We start from the raw sequence: 16,230 nt of genomic DNA on the forward strand, positions 1-16,230 counted from the left end.
TCACAGAACGGACGGGTTCCCTAATGAAAGAACCGCCTGTTCCTGTCATCCAGAAGTAACTTATTCCTTGCGACTTTGTGTTTTTGCAGACGGAATCCACAGGAATTACGAGTACGTCGAAGCCTCCGCAGCGAAACTCTCTCTTCTGATTTCCTCTTCTGCCTGCCTTCGTATAAAAAGAAAAGAGGAAGTCCATTCAGAAATTCCTTCGTGTGGCCGAATCCATCTACTTCTCGTCAGTGTTTTGCTTCCTGAGACTAAAAACTGCTGTAGGACCAGAGGCGAGCAAGTTTTGTGTGCCAAAAGTCTCCAGATTAAGGACGCGTAGCAAATAGCATTCAGCTGTCGGGAAACCCAGAAGGTCGTCATCGTCTGACCCCTGTCACCTCAGTTCGTTTCAGAAACATCAAAATCTGTTTCTGTGAGGTCCGTTTTAATATTATACTTCCAGCTGCCGTGTTCTTTGATGTTCCAAAACGTCTCTTGTCACGAGATTTTAAATAAGATATTTTGAAATCATTTCACATGCGCGGTTCTTTGTTCTGGCTATTTAACGACGGTCTTTGGAGTGAGAAGTCAATTTTGATTAGGCATGAATTTGGAAGGAGACGGTTCTATCGCTCGTCCATTCTGGTAGGGGAAACGGGAGTGTCGAAGTGGTAAGCGCCGATACTTCCCGGGAACTTTTCTCCTGCCCTAAGATTCACTTCTCCCAATTTTGAAGGACAATTCTCCGAAGTGTTTGTGAATCGTTGCTTAGTCAAATAGCATTTTGGTATTTGTGTTCGATATTCGAGGTTTGCCGCTGAAACTCGATAGTCACCTCGAAACAGCGAAGTTTGTGATTTTCGCTGCCGACCGAGTTTAATCGTCCTAATTCCCCTCAGATCGCCCTCGTTCGTCGCTTTGTCTGTTGACTCCAGCGAGACCCGTGCAAACGATCGAGCAGTGTCTGTTTCTCAACTAGTGGGCCGCGACTCGGCCTAACTGTGCTCTGACCACAAAGCGTCAGTGAGACGATGTCCTGCCATCGGCCTTTTGACATTATTGTCGTCGTCATATTTCATGTCGGGCTTTTGCTTTATATTTATTATACACTGTGATTTTCGGTCTGTATGAATTTCTAATCTCAGTCTTCTATCCGTTACCCTCAGGGGCCCACAGCAGTGGGTACGGGAAGTGGCGATCCCGAGGTACCCGAGCTACCCGGTGCCCAGGGGTATAGCTGGGCCGCCGTGTCTCCGCGTGGTCCTCCAGATTGGGGGTTGGGCGTGGGGTTTACAGATCCATCCAGAAAAAACTAATTGTACAGGAACTTAATATTTAGGTCACTGAGTTGTACTACTTGTCAGGGCCAATTATCTCTGAAACAGTTACGGCGAGGAAACGTCTTCAAAACTGTCCGCTAAGAAATCAAAGGGGGGAGTCCTGGGGGAGTCCCCCATCGAGTCGTGAGAACGAGAACTGAGTCGATCTTGCTCGGAATCTCACGCGACGGCGGGCTTTGGTTTCGGCTGGGTATCTTCATCGGTGTTTATCGTGATTTTTCTCAGTCACTTCAAGGAGACGTTAGGCAACACTGTGAGAGCCATCCTGTCTTCCGACAGTTCGGCTACACGGACGCCTCCGCCGTAACTTGCGTCGTAAATCTGCAACTTGCGTATCAGTTGCGAGGCGCCGTGTCCCTTTTGTTTTCGCCCTCGAAAATGAGTTCGGTTTTTTTTAGTGCCGGGCTACAAAGTGCCCTGATGAAACAACTTGGCATTGCGTGGCGTTTCGTACCGAAAACAGACCGATAAATCCCAGGAGACGTGTTGGGGACAGAAGACAGAATTAGCCATCCTCGTGTGCGTAGTTCCAGTTCGCCGAGGAAGCAAATCTGCACAACAAAAGATAAAGTAGCGATCTCTTTCGGAACCTGAAAGCGCATTTGCGTGCCGAAGGGAAGATTATCAAAATAGGATGATGAGGAGAGAAGGGGAGGAGGGCTAGAAGCTGAGGCGTCGAAACCTTCAAGCACGTCCACACTGCGTTGCAAGCCACGAGGGGTTTAAAGAGAGTCTGGTTATCAGCTTCCAGTTTGTGTCAGTAAAATATTTTAAATGCGTAAGAGTCACGTTTGTCGAAAAGACGACTGCTTGAGTGCTGTTGTTCAAAGCGGACACTGCTTCCTGGAGTGGCTAACTTCAGTTGTGGTGAGACCCAGGAAGAAACCTGTCTCTCTGAGGGGAAACATTTCTTTTAAACGGTGGTCTTGTCTCTTCTGTTGCAGCCGCGTCAACGTGACGCATTTCGGCGACAAGGTCCAGTGTTTCCCTCCCGTGGGGCCGCAGAACAACTACATCGTGTTCGCTGAGATGCGAGCCAATGAGCTGGTCGCCAAGTACGACGATCTCTTCGGTGCAGCCGCTGATTGGTCGAAGGAGAGCGAAAATCGGGTGTGGACCGGAGTTGGTGAGTGTCTGTCTTCGGGCAATTTGATCACAACCGATGGCAGCGGATTTGGTGGAGGGACTCAGTGGCCCTCCGTTAGAGGTCCTCGGTGACGTAATTTTGACATTTTCGGTTCATCGTGTTGTGTTCGGACAGTTTGGTAGATCAAGGTGGGTTGCCGGAGTCTAGTCATTGCAGTTTTTAACGACTAATCTAATGATGTTGGAGTGGGCGTGTGGTAACGATTGCAGTTGCATATTTATCCTAATCAAGCGCTTGAGTGCAGATGGTTGTCTGTTCCTCCCGTTCCATAGTTCAGTAATCGGCGCTTTTTAACCACAAACATCGTACGGGGAAGATCAGTTCAGTTTGAAACATAAATTGTGTGGAGGGGGGGGGGGGGGCAGTGGATTGTTTACGAGTCTATTGTCTTTTTTATCGGCTGTTCTTTCGCGTTCAGTACCGGAATGCCCCTCCTCTTATGCTTCGCGTTAATTAGCCGCGTGTCTTCGTTCGCTTCCGTAAAGCAACATTTTTTATCACGCGGAGGTGACGTCATTACGTTCTTCCGTCCGTTCTGCGGACGAAATCAAATTGTGATCATTCCATTTCGATAAACTTGCATTGAACTGGCTCGGTCCATGATTTATTAAATAACGGGCTTCCGGCGTGGCGGGTCACATATTGTCCGCCTAGTCGAACAGAAATTGCCTCAGGTTCGTGTGACGTACATCTTTTGTTGTTGATGTTGTGAACTCGTAATTAAAGTGTGGTGACCCATCACGCCCTGAGGCGGGCCCTGTTCGAGAACCTGCGTAATATTCTGACGAAAAAAGAACACGAAGACACAACATGTATCTGTCGAAAACATCCTGTTACGGGGGAGGGGGAGTAGTTCGGGTAACAACAGAAACGTCGTCGTATGCATTAAATATATTTGGATGAGTCCGACACACGTCTGACTGTAATGTAATAACTGACAAGTGGGTGTCGCTTTTCCGCTGAGCCTTTCCTGCTTAATGGCGGTAAGAAATGGGACCGAACCTTTTCCCGCACTCCGAATTTTCTGCTTGAGTGCGTGGACCTCGAAGATATGAGGATTACCGGAGGGTAGAGGCAAGCGCTGATACGACGGTCGTGTGATCCTGACTTACGACCCTCATGCGAGGAAACGGTCTCTCAAATCACTGTTACGCTCGTTCTAGAGGTGATGCACTGTTATTGCCCTGTGCGCCCGCCTGCTCCGGGCTGCGTCTTCGGATGACGGCCTTCGGCTCCACTTCGTGTGGTTATGGACCGTGAACAGGTATTCCAAGTGCGGACTATGCAGCTGAGCATTTGACGACACGTGTCGGTAACCGTAAGAAGTGAGCTCTGTTCTGTCGTCGTAAAACGGCGTTGAAATAAGTCACACTTCGACTGCGGTCACTGTCGTGGTAGACTCGAGAGAAATTCGGGGAGATAAAGTCAGAATGGACGATGCGGTGGCGAGATAAGAAATTCTGATGCCCCGAAGGGAGTCGATCCCTGGACGTCTGAAACGCAGACAAGAAGTCTTCAAAGGAAATTCCTTCGCAGTTCTCTTTAAGAGACAGAGAAATTCTGTAGATTTTCCAAACAAATCAGCTGAGTTATAGCAACGTTTCGCGAGGGGACTTTCAACCTCTGACTTTTAAAACACACGCTGCTGTAAGAACTCGTCCCCCAGTCATTTCACTTTTCATCAGTCTCACCCTTGGACCGTCAGATGACGACATGAAGGAAGTCAATAACATCGAGAAAAGTTCTCGCAGTTTACTCGGCGATATTGTATTTCTGAGTTTGTGCCCGGCCAGAGAGACTGTCGCATTACCTGAGCGTGTGAGTAGCTACTCTGCTCACGTCTGAGGAGATTTTCCTGCCGGAAACTTTCAGACGCGGAATCTCTCCGGTGTTTTGCACTAACGACCATTAGCATTAAATGTCATCAGAGAGTAATTGTGACGTGCGTCTGAGGGTTGAGGTATTTACTACTCTTTTCCGACATCTAGGTAACCGTGACACGTTTCAGGGCGTCGTAATTAATAGTACCGCTGTCCACTTGTCAGTTTCGTAGGTGAATAGTCAATGTGTGTGCGATGATCAAATATTCGGTCGGACGTCCGGACTAGTGCGCTGACAGCGACAGGGTCCTCGTGGATCCACGCGGCCTCGTGTGTTGTGGGCGTCAGTGGTTGTTCCGCGGGTCGAAACACAGACCTGATGCCGAGCGCGTGCCGATGAATGCGTAAACCCCGGGGCCAAGTGTCCGTGAAGTATCAGAGTGCGGGCGGGCGGAGTCGGTTCGTACTTCATTTGAATCCTTTGATCTCCAGACACGACAAACTTGTTCCAAACTTCACCGCTATCAGACACTGATCTCGGAGCCTCGTTCCCGTCGCTCAGTCGCCAGAAAAATTCACTTTACGTTCAGAGGAGGCAGAATATCGTTTTAGAATGTTAAAGGAGACGTATCAGGTGCTCCGTTCTGAAATGGGATCTGCGTTGTACTCGTTTATGAAACGCGCAGGTCTTGTTACGTCGTAAGACTCCACATAGACGTGAATCTGTGCTTCCCGTGAAGTATGAATCAGGATATGATCCACTGGAGGGCTGTTGTGAGAACGGTAATGAACTTTCGGTTCAGATGAAAAGGCTTTACACAACATTCTCTTCCTGTCCTCGTAAGACGTGGAAGAGATGGTTGCTCCTGTAAAGACATTTAATAATCGCACGTAAGTTCGCAAGAAGCTTTGTGGTCCGTAGAATTACTTGCTACAGCCAGTTATAATCCTCTGTTTGCCTGGAATCCAAATCCTCCGGAACATTTTATTGGGAAAAAAAAGGGTGATCACACATCACAGGAGATTCAGCGGCTTTAATTTGAAACATTTTTTATTGCGTATGTTTCCTTTTTAATGAAACGCAGAGGAAAATAATTTATGAGCCTGTGACGAGCGGTTTCCGTTTCGACAAATGAGCGTCACGCGGTAGCCAAAACAGCAGGACGAGCTGTGCGTGCGTGTTCCTGGTCAGCTTGACGCATCCCGTCCCGTCCACCGAACAATGACGCTGGAAACAGCGGAACGCGGGGTGAAAACGCGTTGGACCAAAGGCAGTGTTGATGCATCAGACCATAAATTCTGTTATCAGCGCTCAAAAACCGTGGTTTGTTTACTTCTGCTCTTTCGGGGGCGGGGCGCTGGGTGGGGGGGGGGTCGTAAAATTGTATGTTAACGTTGTGTATTGCGTAGGTTATGTTATCGGGAGTGCCCGGGATCGTGCAGTGTGACCGATCAGTGGCCGAGTCATGATACCGCGTTCTAGCTTTGCAACTAGGAAACCCAGGGTTCGAATATCGGAACGAACTTTGCGGGCTGTTAAATGCGAACTTATTTCTGCTGTTTACACTTCATTTCGGACACCAAGTACTGAGCCGATTACCTTACGCCGTCGCGTTGCTCGGTCATGCCGTGCGGCCCTCACGGATTATGGATTTAAAATGGCCACTACATACTTTAACCCCCCCCCCCACACAAATAAAAAATTTTCATTTCACTGCAGTGCGTCAGATATTACTGTGACATTGTCACGTGGTGCGATTCGTAGTTCTGTCTGTGGGCAGTGCCCCGGGCGTTTGCCCCTCACACACGGGACTCGCAAGAATTGGTCGCTCTGTCAGGGGTGCAACCTCTCCTTAATTTATTCCCTTCAAACCCACAGGAATTTCCCTCTAAACGTATTAACAAAAAATAGTAATACCTGTATTCTACAGGCTGATGCATAGTCCTGTTGCCGATCACCGTGGAACTTGAATCGCCACGCAAGTCGAACCTTCCTGTGCGACCGCCCATAAGAATGCAAATTTCCGATTGGTGGATAATAGCGCTGATCCTGAAGATAATGCAGAATTTTGCCCACATCTTCCCGTTCCTCAGGACCTGCGTTCATCGGGTCTCGGGATGAAATCTCTGCCCTCCCGAAAGTCGGTTGTTGTAATGCCTTGGGACATTAAGTCGGCGTAGTGTAGTGTTTCTAAGAAGAGGTCAGCACTTGCATCCGGTGGGAGTATTTTTCTTCGAGGGAAACGGCTTCTGAAATCAGGAAATTCGTTCGTTATGCTGGAACGCGGTTCCAATTTTACGGGGCGTTGCGTGACGTCTCTGCCTCAAAGAAAATAACATGGCAGTGAAGGAAATGAGAGGTTGGGGGGGGGGGGGGGGCACGCTGGTAAATCCCCTCGTATTCCAAGTTGCATATTCAAAGAGCTGACACAGTCCGCGACTTCCAGAGAGCAGCACTTGTCATGCTCCGGTGGATCCTTCGCCCATTCAGTCTGAATGCGACAGAAGTTTTTTTTTTTTTTTTTGTAAAAAAATAAATTAATCTCTTTTAATTTTAATTCAATTTCATTTCATTTGTGCCAAGGATGACAGCGGGAGACGGGGGTGTCATTTACATTATTTTTTCGCGTTAGACCGGAAAATTAAAAAGGGAGGTCTTTTGTGATGGTTGGGTATCGTAAGTTTTTAATTGTCCCCGGGTTTTGGTACGGCGACGGGGGGGGGGGGGGGCGTCCAGGTTTTGGGGATAATTTCAAATCGTGGCGGTCCAGTCCCTTCGTCTTGTATCAGGTGGCCCTGAAGCGCTCCGCACTCAACCAACCGACACTTCCTTCGTCGTCTTCCAGGGCGACGTAACCACTTGGGTCTCTCGTAAATCATCGCGCCGTTGTTGCACGCGCCGGGAGCCTGTCTTCGTGTCTCCCTTAAAAAAGGAGGAGGGAGGGGAGAGATGAAAATCTGGGTTGGAGAGTTACACCTTCCCGTGGCGGTGTTAACTTTCTTTTAAAACTGCTTGAAATTCATTTCCGCTTAAGAGCACGGGAAGAAATTCTGAATTGCATTCGGCTCGAGCGACTGTAACGAGATGCGGTCCAGGGGCCAGATTTCTTGTGGCTGGAGGCTGGGTTGTGACTTGTAGACAGATATCAGTGTTTCGGAGGAACACACCGCCTCCATCTTTAGGGCTGAATCGTAATCCTTTAAGTGCAGATTACATTTTAAGAGGGAAACCTTAAGGGAGGATGGAGTTTTATTGGGATGATAATATTAAAATGGATCTTAAAGAAAATTGAAGTGAACTCGAAATCTCTTAACCTCTTTAGCGAGGGATCACATGATTTTTTTTAAAGTCAGAACTGCAGTCGACATACTGTAAAGGTTACGTTGTATTTTAACGTTAAAGTTAATGCAGTTCGCCGCGTGGAAGCAGGATTCGTGTTGTGTGAGGGATGAAGTATGAGGTTGCAAATAGCATTTGCCCCGTGCAATTTGATTTATGGGGGTTTCCAAGTGATGAGGGTAGCTGAAGCCGTTGAAACTTTATAGCCAATTTATCATATCGTAAATACGGCTTCATGACACTCGCCGCTGTGGTAAATTACTCTTGAACGAGGATCTGAAGTGTAAGATAAGGCAACTTAAACTTTTAAGCGCGTTGTGATTACTTGTGAACCGAAGTGATTACTGGCGCACCAGAACTTAATACTGTACTTCGCTCTAGCGCGAAGAGAAGACGTTGATATCACGGAATGGAACAGTCAAGGGTGACGCATTGTCCGTCTGCATTGTCGGCGTAGACTACAGAGTCGAATGTGACTTTGATAAAATATATTTTTGAAACAGTCGGGACACGTGTGACTTTGATTGGCATCGTTGTCAGTGATTGTGAAAAGAAGCGGCCGTGGCCCATTTTAAAGCTCTGCCCCAGTACTCGCATCGCAGGACGAAGGAAAAGTCTTTTGAAACTCGGTCCTTGGCTAATCGTTAGAATACTTTTGTTGGTAGACCGAGCGGATTACTTTTAACAGGTTGCGTGTCTCGTTTAAGTGACGTGAATTACTTCTAATTATTTAAAGCAGGTTAATCGTAGAAATGTTGCTTAAAACATGCGTGAATGCGTGAGTTCGTACGTGGCTGATCGGTTGACTCGCTGGGAGATGGGCTGGCTGATACGCGGATTGACGAAGAATATTCTAGCTTAACCGCGTGGGAGTTGATCGGTTTCGCTTGCGGTATAGAACAGACTGTCAATTGGTAATATTAGCGATGGAGCGAGGTACAGTTTTTGTTCTTGCGAAACGTAGTGAGGGATATTTGTTGTTGTTAACGAAATGAGTGTCAGATTTTAATCACGTGTGTGTATTATTTAAGTAACTTTTTTTCCCCAGTGGCTATTGCTAGAATGTCGATCAAATTCAATATTAGCTCTTTATGAAATGCAGGTTTTATTGTGCAGATAAAACCTTAATTAAATTTGCCTCGTTAATTTTAGTGTATATCTGCAATACGAGATTGATTTTTAATTCGACCGGTAGTTTCGGACATGAAAGACTGCAGCCAGTAGCCACAAGGACATTTCTTTTGCACACGACTGTACCACGTAGTAGTTTTCCGTCGAAAGTCGTAATAAATGAAAGCGAGATATTAAATCAAGGCGAAAGCTTTGTGTTACGTGGAATTTGACTGACGACCAGACTTGGCAAATCCATTTCTAAGCACTGCGATGCACGGAAAAGAAGTGATTTAGGGTAATTGAAATCTGACAGGATTTCACTCTGTGCCTTCAATTCATTTGCACAACTTGACAAGTGAATCGAATACATGAATAATGTTAACGCTTCGAAACTTTAGCTGCGAGCCGGGGATATTTCTCTGTAAATGGAGGTATATTTTCATACAATGCACGAAAACTGGCATTTATAGGCGGCGGCCTGCATTGTCGGTACTTAATGTAGCCAAAGTAGGCTGTGAGATTTCAGGTTGGCACGGCGGCGTGTAAGAAGACGACTTATCGCCCTGATGATGGCAGCAGTAAACACTTCTGAAACATCGGTCAAGTTATGCCAGACCACACCGTGCAACGTCCCAGTCGTTACATTTTAGCGTTGATTTGTGTGTTATTTATTGATTATATGCGTCTAATGACATTATTACGCCGATTTTGTTGTTCAGAGAATAACATGGCGCACTGCTACGTCATTGTTTCTATCTCAAGGACAGATTTCTTGGATTTTCGATGGTCACCGACGCTGTGTCGCCTGTGGGACTTTTAATCCTCCTGTATTACAGGACATATTTCATTTCTCCATTCGTCCAACTGCGCTCCAGCGCCCCCCCCCCCCCGGGGGGGGGGGGGTTCTAGACTCCGCACTCTTTTTTTCTTTTCTTTTTCAAGCGTTTGGGTTCGGATTGGGTTGTGTAGCGTTTCGATAATCGATCGGAGATGAAATTTTAAAAGTGTTGAAACAAGGCCAGACGCAGGCCAGTAGCTACCAAATGCAACCTTAATTCTGGTTTTCGAATGTGACACATGGGTTTTCGCCGAAAGCCATTATAAAGATACTTTTAGACTCTGGTTCATTGTGTGCAGACGTTTACGAACACAAGAGGTGAATTCAATTATTTATTAATTTAATCCTTAAAGCTCATCTAAATAACATTCAATGCTGTTTAAAGAAAATTACAAAATACAAGGGTATTGATTGTTAAAGTAGGTGGTACCTATAGTTACCACTGTGCTTCAAAGACTTGGACAAGAGGCAGCTTTCTGTCAAACTCAGTGCTGTAATTATCCACTGCTTAAGAAGGCCTTATACCATGGAGTGAGTAAACTGGGTGTCCAGTGAAATCGTTTAAAATTAAGGTCCGGTACTTGGCAGTCCGTGACGAGAGAGCGCGCGTCTTTTGTCAGGCTCCGAGCTCCGTGCAGACTTATATTGAACTATTACGACACTCGCAATTCGAATCGGTTTTGTAAAATAAGGGGCAGTGGAACTCTCTGAGGAGCATTTTCGTTTTTAATTATTTTTCGCTCCGGTGCGCCGTTTAGAAAAACCGGGAGTTCCTGCGTCCGACTCCGAAGTACAGTCCTTGAGAAGCTGATAGTCACTCGGCCGGTCAAGACATTCCGCGCCTCTTATGGCATCAGAGGGTTCTGTGTCCCGGTAAACTGTCCTGAGCCAGTTGAATCCTCCCACACGATGTCTGTTAAGATCCGATTTTAATTCCCTTCCATCTGCTCCTAGGTCTTCCAGGTGGGCTCTTTAAACGCGACGCGAGGGTAATTAACAACGTGTGAATGCAATTAGGAGATGGAACATATGCTACGCGTTTAGACGGTTGTAGCCGTCCGGCTGTCGGCTTCCTTTTTTGCTCAAGTGAGCGCGCGGCGCTGCGTTCATGTTTTTCGTAAAATCTCTTCGCGCGTTGCAACTCCGATTTATTTACACTGCAGTCATTCGGGTTGATGCTTCAGAGCAAAGTGATAAGGGGTTTGAACAAAAACAACTTTTTATCCTGGCCATATATATATATATATATATATATATATATATATATATATATATAGTCTGCATCAACAGATCAAAGTAATTGCGTTGTGGTCTATGCCCCCCCCCCCCCCCCGCGCGCGCTCGTGACGTTTCGAGTTGACACAAAACGTACGAGGGTCGATTGGTAATCGTGATTAACGTTTGAAATCCGTCTCTTCCGAAAAATTATGTTTTCGCTTTGTAGTCTCTTGAGTTTTTTTCCGTGGTTCCCGATTTGTCATTAATCCAGAGTAATGAAATGGTCGTTTCGCTGTCATGTTCCAAGCTCTCTTCGCAATTAGCGTAATGTCACGGGAGAAGGCGCTGGCTCTCGGGCTCTCCGTGTCCCGGAGCGGCGTGTCATGAGCTTCCAGAACCTTCGTGCGTTGAACACCCTGTGACGTCAGGAGTCTAAGGAACTGTACCCCCCAACAAGGGGGCAGGCATTTTTCAAAACGTGTCCTTTGATGTTCTGATAGCCTATTGGCCTCGATGTTCGCTGTTGCCGTCATAAATCTGATGGCGCTGCTGCACAGAGACGGAATTTGTTTTTCTTGTGTTTTTCCTTTGACATTCGCCACGTAAGAAAAGAAAAAGTTTCAAACAAAGGCTCTCGCGTACGAACAGTTTCGAAAATTGGATTGGGTCTGAATATGAGATTTTGCAAAACAAGTTCTTTTCCGAAATTAAATACACAGACAGATGAACGCGGTCTCCACATCACGCGCACACTTCATCACTTTGTGGAAGTATAAGTAACACTCCGCACTGGTCCGTATTCCGGACGTGGTGATGCTAACGAGAGACAACTAAAGTCTCAGCTCTGTTCTGCCCCTGATGAGCACTTGAGGTCAATCTGTGCGCCGATGTTGACCCAGAGCAAACGTCCAATATTCACTCATCAGCGTTGTTTCTGAAGTGTTCTTATGGCAGCGGGAGTTACCTCAGGGCAGCCAACGCAATAGAAATGCGAGTGTCTAAAACATTAATCAAATTTAAACTTTGCCGGAAATACGTTCATTCTTTGATAAAGCAAATATTTGTATTTCCGCTCGTAAACTGATAAGAGAGAGAGAGAGGATTTCCGATTATAGGGCGTAGGACGTGGGTCGAACACCAGGGCCCAGATCTTCTGCGATTTCACCGCATGTCGGGTCTAATCTGACTATGATAAGATATTAATCATTCATAAATAATGATTATAATGATGTTGATCAGCCGCTGTCTGTTGAACTTTTGAAGGGTCATTACATTGATCACAAGGTCCAGCCGATGGTCCATATCTCGCAGCCAAGGTAATCGTTCACACTCTCCCACCATATTTAAAATCAGTTTTAATATTATCCTCCTATTGAATTTTTTTTCCTCAGATTTAAACCGGGTTTAGTACCGGGCGATTTCAACTGAAATCTCTCCTAGTTCTTATGTTTCGCCAGCCAATCGCTTTTCCACCACTGCTCCGTTCCCTCGTATAACCGCGGGAGAACGCTGTCCTACCCCTTTTCACTGGCACCGAGCTGGTAATCGGCACAAGATTCCACGACGCTGAATCAGTTACAGGTGATTTGTGTTGTCATGTTTTTGTCTTTTGGCGGAATTTGGTTGTAAGCGACAAAGCCTCGTACACCCATTCTTAGTAGCTTCGGGATCGTTAGGAGCGTGTGAGTGGGTTAATGGTTTTCCGAGTGACTACCTTGCAGATGTACGGAGCCTTGTGTTCCGTCTTCCGGGAACCTATCGTCCGACTTCATCACAGACCGCGGGCAATTTCCTGCTCGCTCTCACCTTCGCCTCGCACTTTTCTGCCGTGTCCTCTCTTAATTTTCCTCCTACTTCATCCTCTTTATTTTATTCTTCAGCAATTTCCCCCCCTCCCTCCTTCCATTTCTCGCTTTCAAGTAAAAAAATTTTGAACATGGGGAGACGACGAAACACGGAAGGAGGTTCCGTCCTGCAGGCGGGAAATGAGCAGCGATTTTACGCTTCGACGCTTCACGAACAATAGACTGCGTCACCCTGACGACTTACGACTCGTCTTGAGAGGCGTCGCGTCGCTGGAAGCCTCCCACCGAGATTCACAAGACCCGTCATTGCTAATATTCACAGTAATTTTTGATATATTTTAAGTTCGGTTTGTTGTTTTATGACAATGCGGAGTATTGCAGGCGGTTATCGACGTTTCGGAAGATCGATCTGAGGCAAGCTGGTTATTGGTCATGGTTCTCAGGCCTGTTTATTGCAGACATGCGTACACGGGTTCATGCATGTCTGCTGTGACGAAGCTGTCAGTCCAGCGACTCCGAAAGTATTTGCCCTTGTATTTCGTTAAATATTCTTGATTAAATCAGCTGACTTCCTACCCTGAGCTGTCTTATTGACAAAGTCGACAAAGGTCAGTTGTACCTGATAGGATGTTTGCTGGATGTATGCAGGACGCTCCAAGACTTTCAGTTTTGACATCAGACGCTAAATTTCGTCGTGAACTGTTCAGTGGTTTCGGCGGTCGTGTGATGCACTCCTTAGAAGGAGCTTCGTCACGTGACATACGCATGCAGACAGAGCAGTTGATTGTTGCCATGGAGACGGCAATAAGCGGATGCATTGTGAATGGCGCTCACGTCCTCCTCCTTCCTTATCCAAAGGGCTCGCCCTTTCTTTGCGAAACCCCTGACTGCCTGCGATCTCGCTGTGTGTGACATTTCAGGTTGTGGTCGGAAATTGAATGAAATTGCTTATTTTGCCGATAAATCAGGTAGCGGTTTTACGACTCTGAGGGCGTCGCGAAATGTAAGAAGACATCTCGTGGCATTCACATACACACGAGAACTGTCATTTCGCTAACAAGTGAATGGATGGCGAGGGGGTGATTCGTAATCCGATTGAAAAGAAAGGACCGAGTGGCGAATATGTGACGGCGGAACGAATTAATTTCGACTGCTGATGTGCAGAATTATGTCTCTCGTTAGCGGTTGAGGACTCCCGTAAACTCGACCGCACGCACAGCGTCTTCAGCGTTGATGCGTGCGAAACGCGTTTCGGTGGGCAGCGGCTGTGGGAATTGTGCCAAGAGGTAGTGCCCGAGGAAAGGCGCGAATGTGCGAGTGACGAAGTGTGTTCAGGAATGGATGACGGAGACAGTGGATAACCGGGGAAGGAGGGAGCGAATTGGCTCAGTTGTCGACGGAGAGACGATCGGCGAGGAGCGAGTCGGTGGTCGGTCGGTGTTCTAATTAGATTTCTCGGGTGGTCGCTGCTGAGGTGGGGGTCAGACTTGTACGCTGTGTCTTGTGTTGTCATAGACGACGCTGTCACCAGCTCCGGCTAATGGTAAGGGATTGTAGGAAGTTGGCGTGGCCTAGTTTAATATGCCATCCCCGTATTTGCCTGAGGGAAACCACCGATATCCGGGACGAGGGTTGAACCGAGGAAGTCGTGAAAACGAGATGCGAGGTAGTGCCATCTCGACCTGCTTTGCGAGGGACTCCGCCCCAGGCCCAGGGCAATTCCTCCGAATGTCTTATTCCTCGGTGACACGATAGGCCACTACCGCTCGCAGAAATTTCCCCACCCACAGTTTTCGGCTTCCTGAGGCCGGTGGCTGTCACTTGGTGGGAATTGCGTCTCCGCCTGTGAGCGATCGGGTCTTGCTATGCGGCGCGTGTCGTCGCAGGCGCCGTCTCAGGAATGCCAACTGCTGGGACCGGGGATTCGCGTGCTTAATACTTTGCTTCCTGTGCGCGAGTGCGAGTTACGGCTCCACGAGTGACAGGGAAGGTATCGGCTTAGAAACGGCCCGTCGTTCGAGTATTCGCTTCCGCTGTCACGGTGATTTTGTAGAAGGCGAGAAGAATTTAAGGCGGAGTCTCTCTGAAACCGGACGAGAGCCTTGGGATTCCGAAGCCTGGCTCCAGGAGTGGACTGCCAGTTCGCGCATGAGTGGCTTACAGCTCAGACGGTGTACAGATGTGTAAAATTATTGTGACATTTGGCTTTCGCGCCGTGTTGAAGTTACCTAAGGTGCAGACACTTCGGAACTACTTCGAGTCTGAAGATGGCTGTCTTCTGAGTTGTAGCGCCGTGTAGTGTGGTAGCAAGAACCTCTAAAACGTCGGCAAACTTCTACCGCACTACACGGAGCCAGAACCCAGAAGAGAGCCAACTTCATTTTCGCCGCCGTGAGAACCTTCAAATCCAAATTTTCCGTCCCCTTGAGGATCGAAATTGTGGAAACGACGACTCTTGCAACGGTTTCGAACTTTTTAACGTTCGTGCCTTGGCTTGTGGTCCAACCCATCCTACGACCGACCATAATCGGTGTTTCTGCGAAACGGAGGAGTGGGCAGGGCACAAGCCAGTCTGCAGTAATAATGTAGTTTGAGGCTGAACTTTGTTGTGTTCATTTTCCGCTGTCTGAGCTTCTACCATTTATCAAAGGCCCCAAACATTTTTTCTTCTCTCTTCAAACTTACGACGTTTTCGAAGATTCCCGACCGTAGAAAACAGCTGGCAGGTTTGCGTGTCTGGTTTTACGTACGTAGATCCATTCCGCGCACATTTCTTCATGTCTTCGTGGTTCATTTCACAGAACAAACAATCGGCTCTTCTTGTTAGCAGACGTTTCTGCAGTGACGTTCTTCAATCAAGTGTCTCGTATCTGCCCCCCCCCCCCCCAAATCTGAGTCACGAAGACTGGCGCGCGGTTCATTAACGCCGGTCCTAGTCTGTTCTGCGTCTAGGGACTGGCAGCTCTGTAACCATGGTAACTTGAACTTTCCAGGGAGCGAGGTCCACGTACCCACGGATCCGCTGCCTAGAGGACGACGCACAAGTGTCCGTATCTCGAATGAGATTCGAACCCGCGACTCTACCATAATATATCTCGTGTGTTTTGCGGCCTGTCTGGTTCTTGACGAATGTCGAGTCTGGATGAACGGAATGTCCCCACCCTGGCGCAACGCAGGCGGCCCTAGCAGACCCCGGGCCCTCAGCTGCTGGACTCTGATGAGATCCAGGATTATCGTAGCCTGGAATAAGTAAGAGCGATACGCAGAGTAGATGGAGGAGGAAGGATAGAGACGACAGGTGGAGCGAAGAGCATTGAAGGAGAATGAGAGAAGGAATGACAAAGCTCCTCGTGCGTTTGTGAGTTGCAAAGTAGCGGCGAACAGAAGTAGGAATTGAAAGCCTGTGTAATTAACATTTGCGCACAGGAACATTCCTCTCGCAGGTCGCCGACCGCTGCAGCCGTCCCACGAGTGAGTTCCTCCCTTGGCCAAGCGCCACGCCGTCAGGCGTACGGCGGAGTCAGGGTATAACTCCACGCATTCGTAACCTCGGCCCAAGACGGAGGCGAGTGGTTAGCTTTACACAACTGCCGCCGTGTCCGCTGTGGAAAGAATCAGCGA

The 16,230-nt window shown here is 47.7% G+C and overlaps 1 protein-coding gene across 3 annotated transcripts in view; it reads left to right on the forward strand.

The window, feature by feature from the left end:
- The window catches only part of LOC110835648 (uncharacterized), a 94,684-nt gene that overhangs the window by 43,730 nt on the left and 34,724 nt on the right, over positions 1 to 16,230 (forward strand). For all 3 annotated transcript variants that reach the window (XM_087354511.1, XM_087354506.1, XM_087354507.1), the window contains exon 2: positions 2,273 to 2,454. In XM_087354511.1, coding sequence (XP_087210637.1) covers positions 2,358 to 2,454 — 97 coding nt within the window. In that variant the 5' untranslated portion in view covers positions 2,273 to 2,357. The remainder of the gene's footprint in view (positions 1 to 2,272; positions 2,455 to 16,230) is intronic.

The sequence above is a fragment of the Zootermopsis nevadensis genome, unplaced genomic scaffold (assembly GCF_977971745.1).
Source record: "Zootermopsis nevadensis isolate Lab colony 2312 unplaced genomic scaffold, Znev_1.0 Znev_ptg000002l, whole genome shotgun sequence".
NCBI classification, from domain to species: domain Eukaryota; kingdom Metazoa; phylum Arthropoda; class Insecta; order Blattodea; family Termopsidae; genus Zootermopsis; species Zootermopsis nevadensis.